This window comes from Schistocerca nitens, chromosome 3, assembly GCF_023898315.1.
Source record: "Schistocerca nitens isolate TAMUIC-IGC-003100 chromosome 3, iqSchNite1.1, whole genome shotgun sequence".
Taxonomy (NCBI): Eukaryota; Metazoa; Arthropoda; class Insecta; order Orthoptera; family Acrididae; genus Schistocerca; species Schistocerca nitens.
Window position 1 is genome coordinate 352364449 of NC_064616.1, and position 16613 is coordinate 352381061.

Consider the following 16613-nt stretch of genomic DNA (forward strand, 5'->3'; position numbering starts at 1 on the left):
ATAGCAACAAGAGTCTACTATTACGCTCCTCAAACCACCTGAAATACGATCCTGGCCATATGAAACGGACAGTTATCCTTCTGAAAGATGCCATTGTCGTCTTTGAAAACATCAAATATGAAGGGATCCAGTTGATCTGCAGTAATGTTCACTTAGTCCACATCTGTCATAGTGCCTTTAATTACTACTACCGGTCCCATGAAAGACCAGATGGAAGTCTCCCATAGAAAAGTACTGTTCCCAGCAGACTGCAACCATTTAGCGACTTATGTATCAAGAAGGCGTTCTGCACGATGGTGGCGTATCTGGACACGACCATCGACTTGATGTGTCGAGACACCTGGTACATCTGACCATGTGACTTCATTTCCATTGATCCACTGTCCAATCAAGACCATCCCATTGTGATCATACTGCTATAGACCGATATACTCGTATATTGATCAGCCAAAACATTATGGTTACCTACCTAATGGCTAGTATGTCCAACTTTGGCACGGACAACAGCGGCGACACAAAATGGCATGGAAGTAATGGGGCCTTGGTAGGTCTCTGGAGAGAGGTGACACAATTCTGAAAACACAAATCACCTGATTGCCGTAAATTCAGGGTAGGGGAGGATGAGCTCTGGCACTACGTTCAATCTCATACCAGAAGTGTTCGATCGCGTTCAGCTGCAGTGAGTTGGGGGGCGGGGGGGGGGGGCAGCAGATCAACTGGAGCTTGCCACTGTGTCCCTCAGACCACTCTATCACACTCCTCGCCTTGCGACATGCCTCATTATGTTGTTCAAAATTGCCACTAGCGTTGGAAAACATGATCGTCATGAAGGGGTACATGTAGTCTGCAATAAGTGTACGATACCAAATAAGAGAGAGATTTACGTGGAGACGAGGATTTGGTTTGAAATTATCGAACCCATGCCTATGAAAGAAGAATCCGTTGGTGATGAGGCTATTACAGCAGGGCCACATGAGAAATAAGACTGGCGAGGGATGGGGAGAACAAGGCCGTATCCTACTGACAGGTGGTATCTCAGCATGTGCCGTAAATGATTTAAGGAGTCCATGATTAAGCCAGATCTGAAAGGCTGTTGTTCTTGTGGTCTTCAGTCCTGAGACTGGTTTGATGCAGCTCTCCATGCTACTCTATCCTGTGCAAGCTTCTTCATATCCCAGTACCTACTGCAACCTTCATCCTTCTGAATCTGCTTAGTGTATTCATCTCTTGGTCTCCCTCTACGGTTTTTACCCTCCACGCTGCCCTCCAATACTAAATTGGTGATCCCTTGATGCCTCAGAACATGTCCTACCAACCGATCCAGACTTCTGGTCAAGTTGTGCCACAAACTTCTCTTCTCCCCAATCCTATTCAATACTTCCTCATTAGTTATGTGATCTACCCATCTAATCTTCAGCATTCTTCTGTAGCACCACGTTTCGAAAGTTTCTATTCTCTTCTTGTCCAAACTATTTATCGTCCATGTTTCACTTCCATACATGGCTACACTCCATACAAATACTTTCAGAAATGACTTCCTGACACTTAAATCTATACTCGATGTTAACAAATTTCTCTTCTTCAGAAACGCTTTCCTTGCCATTGCCAGTCTACATTTTATATCCTCTCTACTTCGACCATCATCAGTTATTTTGCTCCCCAAATAGCAAAACTCCTTTACTACTTTAAGTGTCTCATTTCCTAATCTAATTCCCTCAGAATCACCCGACTTAATTCGACTACATTCCATTATCCTCGTTTTGCTTTTGTTGATGTTCATCTTATATCCTCCTTTCAAGACACTATCCATTCTGTTCAACTGGTCTTCCAAGTCCTTTGCTGTCTCTGACAGAATTACAATGTCATCGGCGAACCTCAAAGTTTTTATTTCTTCTCCATGGATTTTAATACCTACTCCGAATTTTTCTTTTATTTTCTTTACTGCTTGCTCAATATGCAGATTGTATAACATCTGGGAGAGACTACAACCCTGTCTCACTACCTTCCCAACCACTGCTTCCCTTTCATGTCCCTCGACTCTTATAACTCCCATCTGGTTTCTGTACAAATTGTAAATAGCCTTTCGCTCCCTGTATTTTACCCCTGCCACCTTTAGAATTTGAAAGAGAGTATTCCAGTCAACATTGTCAAAAGCTTTCTCTAAGTCTACAAATGCTAGAAACGTAGGTTTGCCTTTCCTTAATCTTTCTTCTAACATAAGTCGTAAGGTCAGTATTGCCTCACGTGTTCCAGTGTTTCTACGGAATCCAAACTGACCTTCCCCGATGTTGGCTTCTACTAGTTTTCCCATTCGTCTGTAAAGAATTCGTGTTAGTATTTTGCAGCTGTGACTTATTAAACTAATAGTTCGGTAATTTTCACATCTGTCAACACCTGCTTTCTTTGGGATTGGAATTATTATATTCTTCTTGAAGTCTGAGGGTATTTCGCCTGTTTCATACATCTTGCTCACCAGATGGTAGAGTTTTGTCAGGACTGGCTCTCCCAAGGCCGTCAGTAGTTCCAATGGAATGTTGTCTACTCCGGGGGCCTTGTTTCGACTCAGGTCTTTCAGTGCTCTGTCAAACTCTTCACGCAGTATCGTATCTCCCATTTCATCTTCATCTACATCCTTTTCCATTTCCATAATATTGTCCTCAAGTACATCGCCCTAGTATAGACCCTCTGAAAGGCTAGCAGGGGATTTTGTCCTTCGTCGTCATTAATGGGAGTTCATAATTTAACCACTGCACAACTTCTATTCGTTGTACTCAGTGAACCATGTAGCGTCCTATTTTCAAGTTCGTGACACAAATACATTCGTAATATACACTGTCCGACAATAAAAGTGAAGCAACAAGAAGGGAGGAGGAAACGAAATGAAAGTTTAGAAGTCGATAGTTTTTGTGATGTTATTGTAGTGATTACAAAACCGAGTCAATTAGTTCAAATGGCTCTGAGCACTATGGGATTTAACTTCTGAGGTGATCAGTCCCCTATAACTTAGAACTACTTAAACCTAATTAACACAAGGACATCACATACATCCATACCCGAGGCAGGATTCGAACCTGCGACTGTAGCGGTCACGCGGTTCCAAACTGTAGCGCCTAGAACCTCTCGGCCACTCCGGCCGGCTTTCCGAGTCAAATTTACAAAGAACTTGGCAGTATGAGCCCACTTATCAGTATGTCGTTGCATCACGTCTGTCCTGGATGCATGTACTGGCTCGGTTGAAAATGGTATCATGAAGTCGATTTATCTTCTCTTGAGGCAAGTTGGCCCACAACTGTCGAAACTGATCCTTGATATCCTGAATATTGGCACTTGGATGGAGTTAACGTCCGAGCTATTCCCACATATGTTCCATCCGCGACAGATCTGGGGAACCTAGTGGCCACGGGTTTACCTCAGTTTACCACAGTGCCACGCAGACAGTTCATGGAGACACGTGCCATTTGTGGACGTGCGTTGTCCTGTTGAAAATTGGTATTTGTCGCATGTGAGGTAACGCAAAGGACGCAAGATGTCTGTGTCATACCGTTGCGCCATCAGAGTTCCCTCAACCACAATCACAACCACTACCACTACCACTACCTGAAGTCATAACCGATCGATCACCACACCACGATGCCGTGGCAGAATGGAATCTCTCCCCAGGTGCCGCCAAACTAGCGGACGATGGTCACTCGGGATAGTGGAGAACCGCAAATCATTGCTAAACGCACCGTTCTGAGAAGTATATGCTTCACTGTCACAGCATGACTTCAGACGCAGCCATCGGTGTTGCCATGTTAACGGCAGCCTATGCACGGGATGGTAATTCCATACTTCTGTTGCTGTTGTTGCCCAACCAGTGGTACAGAGTGACACAGAATATTGCAGGGAGCCGATTACTCGTTCCCGGATGACAAGCGCAGATGTGAAAGGGTTACGATGTGATTGGTGCACAATATGGCGATCCCCGCTACGTGGTGGCCAGATGGGCTAAACTGGAACCATGATGACGAGTATGCCTGCCTTCATGCTCCCATGGAGTCCAAAATTGGGCCACTGTCAAATCTAAATGGCCCGCAATCTCAATTTTGCAAGATTCAACCAACCTGCCAGATAGATAGAATGAGCCCATTTAAAATTCTGTAAGGTGCTGATAACTCTGTCTCACACGTGTACGCGACATCTCCGTGTCCTTCACAGTGATCAATCGGCATCTGACTCTTTTCACGCCTCTTATACACCTGGGAAGCAATTTATTATTAGTCCTTTAAATGCGGTCAACGAAGTCCACGTTGAGAACCAAAATGTATAAACTGAGGCCTTTCTCAGGTACGAGGATGCAGTTTTAAAATAATTCATGATTATGTTTTAACTGCTACATCCAGTCGTCGGGATGAATTCTTATAAGTCCAGTTATGTATGATACTCGCTAAATAGTCGTAGCAGGAAATAACTTTTCGCATACATGAGAAAATGCGACTGTATACGACAACAATGACGAATGTAATTACATATGCAATGTATTTAAGGCAACTTATCACTCCACTGTACTGAGTTGAGGTTTTGAAATAGTAACATTTTCCTCTCTCCTTATTTCAAATAGGCATTTTGCTTCCTTCTAGCTGCGAAGTTTAGTAGCAGTTGTAACTTGGCTAATGCTAATAACAGTTACAAGGTTTCCGTGATGTAATCCATGCATTCTTTTCCTTGTCGGTTCTCGATGTTGTCTATCACAGAAACTTCTGCAGGAGTGGAACGACACTCACCTAGAATATACTTTTCTTGTGTATTCTCACTGAGCCTTTTCCTTCATCCACAGTTTTATTGGAAACGGCGAAGAGAGTTTTAATAAATGAATTGTGACGACAGTTGTAAGCTGTGTAGTGTCTGGGATAACTGGACTGGACACTTTACAGCACATCAGATCACCAAACAGCAGATCTTACCTGTTCCGCAGCCCTCTACTAAGGAGATTTCACTGAGACAACAGTGAGCTTCGTGCTAAAATCTTACAGCTTGCATCCCATCCACGTATCAGCATCTCTTGGATGTGGGACAATAATTTGATTCACTATACAGTAATCACAGGTAATCACATGTAGACATTTGGGAGGCATTACAAAAGTCACAAAAAACATAGAATTAAATTGTTAAGGAAAGCCAGAATGGCTCCGTTGAAAGAGATACTGGTCATAGTGTAGTAGAAAGGTAGTAGGACAAATGCTTGTGCACCCAAAAACGTAAGGAATGACCACATTAGGAATTCCTGTGACACTGTGCCCGAAACATACGAAATATATATATATATATATATATATATATATATATATATATATATATATATATATATATATAAGGACAGTGCCTGGTTGTAGCTCCATCATAAGTTGCATTGAGATGTGTCTTTTTTTATTTATTGACGGTGATTTTCAAACCAACCATATCGTAAGTGTGACAATGCGGGCGATAACCTATGTACAAAAACTGCCCCTGCTGTGTCGGCCATAGTGCTGCTTTGATCATCACTGCACCGAAAGTTTTTGTAATTAGGCTGTCGCCTGCATTTTCATACTTGCGGTGCTGATGGTTTCAAAACGGACTCAGGTGTCCGAAACTAGTCACCATCAAAAAATAAAAAAAAGATACTTCTCAGTGCAACTTATGACGGAGCTGCAACTATTTATTTCAATATAAAACAAGTTGCGGATCTGTTTTCCACCTGCAGCATACTACAAGTTCGTTTCTTAATTGTACTAACGACCTTCTATTAATTTCAGATTTGGTAACCAAAACGATAAAAACAAATAAATATAACAATATACAAGTCAAACACTGATGTGAATAAAAATTGACCAATTTTAAGTGAACTGGGAGGGCTGAGGATTTCTTTTTATATGAGGGAAAGTGAGAGAAGTCTCAGAACCGTTTATCCGCATGTCAGATATCTGGCAGATTCCTCTCTCTCGGCGGTGCAGAGATGAGCCCATTTATTGAAAGCCTATTAGACCATGAATAAATGGTGTCTGAATTCAGCATACTTGAGTTAGCAAAGAGATTATTTTCTTGTCTAGCGCCTAAGTGGTAACCATTACAATCGCAGGAGCGTCCTGCAAAGACACGAGATGGTTAACTGTAGGCTCGTAGTATGAGCAGCCGTCATTTTTCAATTGAAAAACAGAGATTCACATCATTATTGATCTGAAGAGTACTGTTAATACCCAGAGGATCGGAGCTGACGTACTTTCGTAAAATGTGTGATACTTGAGACGCCCACTACGTCGACGGCAATGCCTCCCTGCATCAATCTAGTCTGGTGGGTGAATTCCTCTCTGTTGAAGGTACACTCCCTGGAGGTCTCCGAACATTAATTCTATACAGAATCACAGGGGAGGCTAACTGCTGCCCGTTAGCCGATACCAAAGTTTCTTCCAACTTTCCGCACGACTCATACTCGGTAATGGTAGGGGCGAGCTGAGTAAAGTGGAAATCGGAGTCCTGGGAGCTATAAGGTGCTGGCATGCCGAGTGAAATGCTTCAACGTATTCCCGATGGAGGGCCTAGTCACCAAATAAACTTTGTAGTGTCGCACCTCAGAGTTATAATAAACTACAGTGTACTCAGCTTTAATTTAATTGCAACTATGCGGGCGCAGTGGTGATCTCGGCAGTTGCTTCTGACCACTTTGTGTAGGGGGAAAACGAAAAAGCAGCGACTGAAAGAAGGGATCCGTGGCGATACTACAGCAAGTCCTTATAAGAGTGACCAAGAAGCTGCAAATAAAGGAAGAGAAGAAAAGGAAAAAAACTTAAAGCAGCCGTAGAGAAGAAAGGCAGTAAAAAGAAAATTGCGAAGAACAGGAAACCCACAAACACTGTACAGGAGCTACACAGTTTGACTTTTATTTGTCTTTGATAATGAATTCAGGCCAAAGCACTGAATTAAAATTTGTACCAAGCACCGGATTCGAATCCGCGTCTCCTTTGTACAAATTTTAATTCATTGCTTCGGTCTGTATTCATTATCACAGATCAGTTAGAGACTTGATATGTCTGTGGGACAAAATAATTTATCTGACTAGCTTTTAATTATGAAAAGGGTAATTAATGCAATTCGACTCATGTTTTACAATAAAATCTATGTAGTTCTCTGTTAAACCACTTTTTTATCTCTTAGTTTTGAGTCTGAAACTAAGAGGGCCCATTCCCCGTTCATGTAGGGCAAAGTGGCCATCTTTCCACTTCGTGAAAACTGAATACTGCTTAATTTGATCCTAAGGTAATTAAACTGTTCGATGTTTTACTTCCATAGCTACACATTATAATCAGTTTTTTACGCATTCCTGTGTACTCCTACTCAGCCTTAAAAGTAGGAATACCAAGCCTGGACGTTTCGCCCGTCTCTCCGTTACGAAAGGCTATTAGAGCTCTTGAAACCACTTCACAGGGATAAGAAGTGACAACTCAGAGTAACCATATCCCAATATTAATATTTTGTTCTGGAAGAAATCTTTTGGATTGTGCATCTCCGATTTCATAATGTATGTCACTGTTCTCGTACCCTTTCGAGAATACTCTCAGGAAATGTAGTCTCATTTCTTGACTCTACTTACCTTTTAGAATGTAGTGTAAGATATCCTTCAGATGAATTATTAAGCCTTCTGAGGAAAATGCTCCGTCTGTCTCTTTCGATATGCAAAGATAATCTTCAAGTTAGTTTATAGTAAGTACCTGAGTAAGATGGTGCGGCGGTTGACTTAATGAGCTTGGATTAAGAAAGAACAGGGTTAAAATCCTAGTCCAGCTTTCCAGATTTATGTTTTCCGTAGACTTCCTAAATCGTCTCTGATATCGACAAGGTGTGCATGGAAACGTCACTGTCAAATTCCTTCCACTTCCTTGTGAAACAGGAGGTTGTGCTTCGTCTCTAAGAATCTCGAAGTCAACAGGACAGTATATAAGCTAAGTAAACGCGTCCACTGGTCCGGTTGGCGAAATCGGTATCGACCGACCGCCGTGTCATCCTCTGGCAATGGCATCACTGGATGCGGTATGAACGGGCGTGTGGTAAGCACACAACTCTCCAAGCGGCTGTCACTGTCGTGGCCTGGAGCCGCTACTACTCGGTCAAGTAACTCCTAAGGTGACATCACGATTCCGAGAACACTCCGTACCAGGCCTCCCATGAAGGAAAAATCCGTGGCAGTACTGGGAATCGGACCGCATGGCAGTCACTTGCGCTAACCACTCATGTATCGAGGCACACAGCTGTACAGTTCGTTATACTCGTAGGTTAACTATACTACTTTCTTTTAAATACAAATCCAGCTATCACAGCCCCGCAGGCCACGCGCGGCTTGCACAAATTGCCTCCATTACTTTTTGTTTTATGCTCGGTTCCTGATGGTGTCTTCAGTACCCAGGGCTGCCATGTCATTCGCCAGGTCGTCCATCCAGAAGGAAACCTAGTAGACTTAAGCAGAACGGTGAACTACCTTCTACAAAAGGCAAATCTGCGATACACGAAACTGTGGTGGCTTTGACCCACTGACTGTCGTCACTTTGTGTGTTACGTTAATGGAACCTGAATGGACTCAATAAAATGGTGATTTTATATCCAAGCAAGTTGAAACTCTTTTTTCCTTTTCATTGAGGTTTTGAATACGAAGCAGATGCAACTTATAAAACGTGATCAATACAAGCCATCCCTTGGTAAAATGTGTAAAACATTTGAGCTAGCTTAACTGTTGCCAACACTAGTTGAACAAAACTATTAAGTGAGCTTGATATTTGCAAATGACAACATGGTCAATGGGAAATGCAGTCATCTCTGTAGTGCACCTTTTGCTGCATTCCTCCGTTTTGATCGCAGTTTACAGTTGTGTCAAATGACATATACGGCAAAGTTTTCACCTAGACGGAGCAATCGCGGCATAGTTATCACCTCTAAGAATGATAGTACATTACCGAAACTGGTAGCAGCATCTAAACAGTTTCTTGATCGAGCCGGAAAGCTAAGACGAGCGTTCAACCTACATATTTGTCCATGACAAGATAAAGTAAATCGAACAGTCTATATCTGGACGCACTGAAACATTGATAGTACCTCTTTGGTGTGAATATTTGCATTAAGCAACACGGAACGTGATTCATCTTGAAATTTTCTGTTGTATAAAAGTAACACTATGACCCAGTACCTGAAAATTGTTTTCTGTTACGCTGCAAAGAAGTTTGTGCATTTAATATTGTCGCAGAAGAAGGTGAGTAGCACAGTCATCTTAGGGTAGTGGTTATGATACTAGACTTTAACTGTAAAGTTTTAATTTCTATGTTTCGTTCTAGTATATTCTAGAAGTATCCACAAGTGTCAAGAATCACTATACTGGAATGTTCTGTAACTGTATATATACTGTATGTGTTCTGGCAGGAGGCAGTTTGCTCCGCGCTCTTGTATGTGCAAGTGCTGAAAAAACCTTCGTTAAGTGAAGTTAGTGTTCGTCATTCATCTAATTACACCTTCTTCTATGTGACAATTAATATCGTAGTAGATATCACCGCAAGATATCGTGGAAACAGTGAAACACAGTTGCAGGGTGAAAGCCGGGCTAAGGACGTTAGGTCAGGACTTCATCGTATGTGTAACTGTCCTGGCTTTCAATTTGTTTAGTTTTCAGTTAAACAAAATAAGTGTTTATGGTGTTCATGCCACTAGAGACTCTGCTGCTTCCTGCTTTAAGGATTGCTTTAAGGAGTGTGATCGGTAAAGAAAAAAATATTTCCGTATTGTGTGTTTCGTAAACCTGTATACTTCATTGATACTAATTCATTTTCCTAAACGAAACTTCCTAAGCTAAGTATTTAGTGAATGGTATGTGACACGTAATTGTAAGCAGTTACCTGAATGCATGTATATCTTTGTGACTGTGTACTACATTCGTGCATAACTGTCATTTGAAGAATATATCTAGTTAAAAACACAGAATATAGTTGCCTGACATCTTTATTGATAGAATACATAGACATTTATACAATAATATGGAATACAGATGCAGCAATCTCAACTTTGTGTCTTTTAGCAGTTCAGCAGCGAGTCAGTTATATGCCTTGATCGACACTTAACTATTTCGTCTTGCTGCAGAATGCTAGAAAGACCGTATCAAAACCATCATATTAAAAAAAAAAAAACCAAGTCATATCACAATCAGCTGTTCAGCATCATTAGGAAAATTGTAAACATCCATTTTCTTGAAACATGTTAGAAGTTTACATCGAAATACATACACAAATATAATATTCAGGATATCATTTATATACTTCATTTGATTGTAATATTTATATGCATATCTTCAGTGCATCTTGAGTATTGGACCCTACCTTTGAGACATAGAAGGGAAGTGTGTGAGAAACTCTTTATTAATACTTCTTTGTAAGTACAGAGTCTCTCAAAGCATATTGGCCTTTAAATAAGTTTGTTAAATACTCATACATGAATATATATATTTAAAGAGTAATAGAAACACCTTGTGCTATGGAATACTGAACAAACATCAAATTATCTATATCTCCACAAGAGCATAAAATTGTGTCGCTTCTTTAGGTTAAAAACGTGAGACATTTAAGGAGTTTTAATGTCGACTGAACCAGCTCACTTTACATCTGTTAAGTACATCGAACATAGTTATTTTCATCCACTAAAAGCTCTACGATATTGCGTATTTCCGCAATGTGCTCTCTCTAAAGGTAATTTATTTAAATCACAAACCCTATATTCTAATAATCGGGGGTTTGAAACTAAAGGAAAACAGGTGAAGAACATGAAGAAATTGGAATACGGAGATGAGGAGGTGGACAAGAAGAAGCATTCGGGCGCTAATGACCGTAGCAGTTTTGCGCCCCAAAACCATAACAAAAAAAAAAAAGAAGAAGCATTAGCTAAACAAAATGTAAAAGGAGAAAGAACTATCAATTTTTCACACTCGATCAAGCACAAATAATTTGGTCCTGACCTATGATAAATAATTTGCTAATATACTTGAGTTTCAGTGATCACGTATTTACTACTAACAATGATATTCAGGAATATTCCTCTCGATTATTGGGTGAATACTGTCAAGATAAGCAGGACACTATTGCAAATAGACATTCATGTGCTTCAAGCTCTAGTACAATGATGCTAACAATAGGTAAAACTACATTATAGACTGAAAGTGAATATATTGCTGGTGCAGCCGAGATGGGTACTCAAATTGAATACAGCATTTCTATGTTCAAGTGCCTCAATGGCTGAAGACGGTGATTCACATGCCATTTCTTGTTTACTGTCTGTGGTTGCAAGCAGAAATTGTTCGGGATGATTTTTGTAACCAATGTAAGCCAGCCAGTCATATACACCCATCGCAAACATGAAGAACGATAACCTAACAGTAGTGTAACTGGGACGACGAACATGGAAGTGAGTACTAAAGTCCAGTGACAGGACAGACGTAATACCGAGGCAGAAAATAACTGAAAACTTGTACTCAAAAGGAAATAGTGTTTCATCTCAGAACATTAGGATTCAAAAAATCGATGAATTGTCAGATAGAAACATGCCATTTCACAGGCGATATAATACTTCTAGATTTTGTATATCTGACAATGTTGATAATTAGAACGATATCAGCAGCTGACATATTTATATTTACTTCCAGAACCATATTTTGACTCTCTCTATGATTCATTACCTACGCTTCCTTAAATCGCAAGAAAATAATAAATGTGTCAGAGGGACAGTCTCATTTATTTTTCTAGGAAAATTTTCTCTTCGAAGGTTTCATCTGCTATTATCAGTTGCTTTAAACACTACTTTTCTGTGTAGACAGGATTCAATTAACTAATTCAGTGTTGTCAACTCCTGATCATTAGTAACTGTTTCAGGCTGCAAATTGAGTTAGAAACATTCACAAAAGAAGTCCATAATTGCGGGTAAACTGAGGTCTGCCGGTGCTTCCAGTTCACAGGACCAACGGGATCTCTCTCAAAATATATTAAGATAAATGCAGGCGTCGTGACCACTAGACAGTAAACACACATCCCCAAATTGCACTCATTTTAATTAACTATGTTTATTTCTATAATTTTAATTATTTTGTTTCTTCGTAGAGAATGGAATCCTCATGCTACTCGAATGGCGCGTGAACTCCTGTACTTAGTTGACAATGGATACTGAAAATTACGACAGTTCGCTGTCAGTCGCATTTGATTATGGGACGAAGGGCCCAGAAAAGTACGTAAGGTACTTAGCTTTTTCACATGCTGGAGGAAAGTAGTAATCATTTCAAAATCTAATTTACTTACGATTTCGCAAGGACATTTTCAGATCCAGAACAGATTCCTAACTAAAAAGTTGGCCTAACTTTTCGCCTATTAGTGTAGCTCTGTTTTTCTCTTTCTTCAAGTTTTTCAGTATGCAGGTGCATTGCGTCACCACTAAAATGTTTGAGCGATTGAGTTAAAATTGTAAGTCGTTCGAAACATATCGCATACATCTCGTGACAAAAGAATGTCAAGATTTATTTAAAAATTTGCTCGTGTTATAACTATGCCACGGAATGACTTAACGGAAGAGGACTTGCTTAGAGTACGTAGTGAGAAAAATTTCCCTTCGTTTATTAGGGTAAATAAATATCATTTAGTATAGGAATGTATTAATTTAAAACTCTGGGAATTGATGATATGTGTGAGTGGAACCAACGGGGGAATACGAGGGTTGTCCAGAAAGTAAGTTCCAAACGGTCGCTAAATGGAAACCACAGTGAAAATCAGAAACATTTCATTTGCAACAGTTAGCTACACTTTCCAGATACTTCTGTACATACTCGCCGCTCAAAGCTTCATCGGGTTTTCACTGTGGTGTCCACTTCACAACCGATCGGAACTTACTTTCTGGACACCCTCGTATATTTTCGGAGATGTACAGCAGACTGTATGAAGTTGTCCATTCAGCAGTTTCGTGTTACATTAATTCAGATTATGAGTAATTACATTTGCAGGTAAAATATACGATGCAATAAAATGATCTCAAACAGTAGTAGTTCAAAAATACTGTTAAAAATTAAAATTTCTTTGATGTTCGTGTAGACATGTTTTAGTGATCTGTGGTTTCTGACTATAATGGAACGTGTACCAAAAAAACGCGTAAATTATTTGTTCCAAGATGAATCGTCAAGAGATCATTTAATCAATTTTTAACAGTACTCTGTTGTTCTCGCCATGTAGTAGATAGAAAGGCAGCCAGTACCTTGCTCGACTATTTGGGTGGAGAAGAAAGTGAGTGCTGTGGGAATAGTGGGTGATGCGTGAAAGGAGGTGGGTATGGTGCTGTGTAGTTACATCTATTTCACTTTTTTTATACGTAAGGAAAATAGAAAAAAAACTCTCGTTTTTGATATCGTAGTGAGGAATTATAGGGTCTTCCGAAATATAAAGAGTTCTATTTTGATAGGAATACATTAGGATAATTATCTCAATATAAATGCAGTTATTAGTCTGAAAGTTAAATTTCTCAGTAGATACGGCTTGTGCCAATAACATGAGTTTATAAATACAGTAGAAAGCATGTTTGACATGCTATGCGACGTTACAAAAGGAAGCTACTGAGGAAAATAGTTTATTTTCTCTTAAAAATTATTTTATTCGTTAAAGTCTACAAATCCGTAATCTGGAGACTATTGCCCGAAGTCTTCCAGGAAACGTACTAGTTACTTCTTAATAACAATTTTATGGAAGAAGCCTTTTCATAAATGCCAGATAAAGTACTCCGAATTCGTGACGTTTCTGAATTTTAGGCCGGAGGGACGGTTATGTGAGTACATAAAATGCCTGATGTAATTGTACTTTCTAAGTAGTTGCATCGAAAAATAGTCTTACGCTGCACAATTATTATCAACTTTCAGTCGACGGTCGTTCAAATATCGTTTTAGGAGAGGGGCAATACTTCAGTATAAGGTTCACCGTTTTCAAAGAGGTCGCTCATAGGCATGACGAATTTTGATAGCGTCACCATTGTCTACAGCAATATTCCTGCGTCGATTCTTTAGAATCATATGCAAATTTTTTAATGTCAGCTATTGCGAAATATATGTACCTAATGCATGTAATTCATTACAATGCATAATCTCGGTTAGTCTGGAAGAATGAAAGTTATTTCCAAGGGATTGGTAGTGCAGCGTGTCCACCTGGTAGTGTATGCGTTCGGGAATTCTGCATTTATAACGAAATCAAGAATTATAATTGAAATGTTGAGACCATTATAAAAATTAGACGTGAATGTTTCATCTTAATTTCTTCATAGCGAGTTAGGGAACACGTTTTTCTCTCATAGAAAACTAACTTAACAAAAGCTAGTAGTAAAATTAATGACCATTTTTCTACTCCAGCGAAGTATAGTAGGAACTGCTAACGGAGAAGTCGAAAAGAGTTCTTCGGAGATTGATATTCCATAGCGACAAGACAATTAAAGATAATTTATTTGCTTCATAGCTAGATGCTGCTTTCTATAACGAAAATTTTGAACCGCGAGAAATAATATTATTGCACTGAACTTGACCAAAATCAACAACCTGTCCAGTAAATCTGAAGAGAAAACCTGTATCCCACCGCAAACAGAAGTAGCACGGTATAATTTTCCATCTTTTAATTTTGCTGTACGAATAAAGAATAATGAAAATTACATCTTGAATTCCTTCGAAGGTGTACGTTTACATTTTAAGGGTATGTTGATATTTTTCACAAAGGCGACGTGTTCGGTCATCTAGACGCCAGTGTGTACAGCTTATGCATTACTTCGGTTTACCAGCGGCTTCTGGAACAGATATTAAGCGGAGTGACGGTGGAATATTTGCAGAAAAGATAAGTGTCACAATACTTATATTTAAGTACTATCAGTCAGAATTGAAGAATACATTAACTTAAAAGTTCTGGTTAACATAGACATACGATTAAGTTTGAGATCTAAATATCAGGGACTGGTCAGAGCATTGGGCAATTTTTCTTCTCCAATTTTTAACTGTGTCTGTAATTGTTAAAATTCCTTTAATTCCGAGAACTATGAAGAAGACATACGTACAACCGTGCAAATTTCACACATCTATACTGCCCTGAAATAAAGCAACGATTCAAGTTCATTGGATGTTACACTTCCCGGGAAGGGATAATTTTCGAATGTGTTCTAGACAAAAATATAGTTTATATATATATATATATACAGAGATAGATCTGCAGAATATAAGTATATAACGCAGACTCTTACACACAAGAGTTTATTATTTGGTCGGTTTAGCTTAAAGCAGAGAGAAAACAATTTTTAAAAGGTTGTATCATTCATGGACAACGCTACGGCAGTCGCATATTGACGATAAACAATAAATTTTCTACCGAAAATAAGGAACATCTTTCGACATAGAAACTCAGATACACTACATTCTCAAAATGACTGGCTAAACTTTGATTTATTTTGGACTAGGTAGATCGTGTTGTTACACAAAACCCTCGGCTCTTATAGCTCCTATATCTCTGTTTCTTTGGCTCGTTGATTAGTCCTGGTAGTAAGCACTCATTCCGCCATATGTTAGCGATGAAAATGTCACAAGTAAGTGATATACAGGGAAAACGTTCTGTGCGTAAAAATGTTACTTTGTCGCGGTTGGAATTGAATATTTTTGTGCTATAGGAAATAAATCCCAATGTTTATGTATTTTTTAGTTTCCTGTTTCATTTCCTACAGTCGGTAGATAGTGTAAACGCCAATAATGAGTCGTGGTTCGGTCAAGGAAAAGACCCCCCCCCCCAAAAAAAAATAATTAATGGTTTTCTGTGAACTTGTAGTGAGTGAGAAATTGACATTTTCCATTTTTTTCCATTACCTGTAAATCTCGAAGTAAAGTCTCAGTACTGTGGCCCACAGCTATGTGGATAACATTCGTTAATTGTCATAGTAAGTTTGAAAAATATCTTTCTATTTGTAAGTGAATTTCGTAGTCTGTTTAGGTGTTGCTTTGTGGAGACATTCTGTCGACATTTAGGGAAGAGGGAAAAGACACATAGGAATACATTAATTCACATGCTGTGTAGGGGTAAACACATAAAGCGAGGGAGAGCGGTGTGTTACGGGTAGTTGGTTATGAAGGAGCTTTCGGTGCTGGGGGGTGAAGCCATGGAGCACTCGACCGGCATGTCGATGAAGGAGACACTGGCAAGGTTGGTGGGTGGCGGGCAACGCAGCTGTGAGCGCTGGCGGTAGATGCGTAGCAGGCAGGCGCTGGCGCAAGCCGCAGCCAAGGCGCCTGCCATCACGCTCAGGGAGATGGCCGTTGAGTAGTTGCGATTGATGCCCAGTGTGCGCATGAAGCCGTCCTCGCGAGTCGTCAGCTCTGTGCTGCCAATCTCGAACACGTAGCCGTCGCGCTCGATGCACAGCGAGAAGTGGTAGTGAGTGCCCGGCTTCAAACCGTGCACAGTGTAGGAGTGGATGCGGACGCCCACCTGTCGACAACACACATTGTCAATCATCAGAATGTTTACACACGTTTATTCATTTTCTGCAGGACAGACTAGGTTCTCATATCGAACTCAGTGATGTGT

At 40.0% G+C, this 16613-nt stretch overlaps 1 protein-coding gene across 1 annotated transcript in view; it reads right to left on the reverse strand.

Annotated features, from left to right (window-relative positions):
- Positions 1-16136: 16136 nt before the first annotated feature.
- LOC126249228 (leucine-rich repeat neuronal protein 1-like) overlaps positions 16137-16613 on the reverse strand; it is a 114725-nt gene continuing 114248 nt past the window's right edge. The window contains exon 3 of the mRNA XM_049950885.1: positions 16137-16514. Within this exon, the coding sequence (XP_049806842.1) occupies positions 16137-16514 (378 nt within the window). The remainder of the gene's footprint in view (positions 16515-16613) is intronic.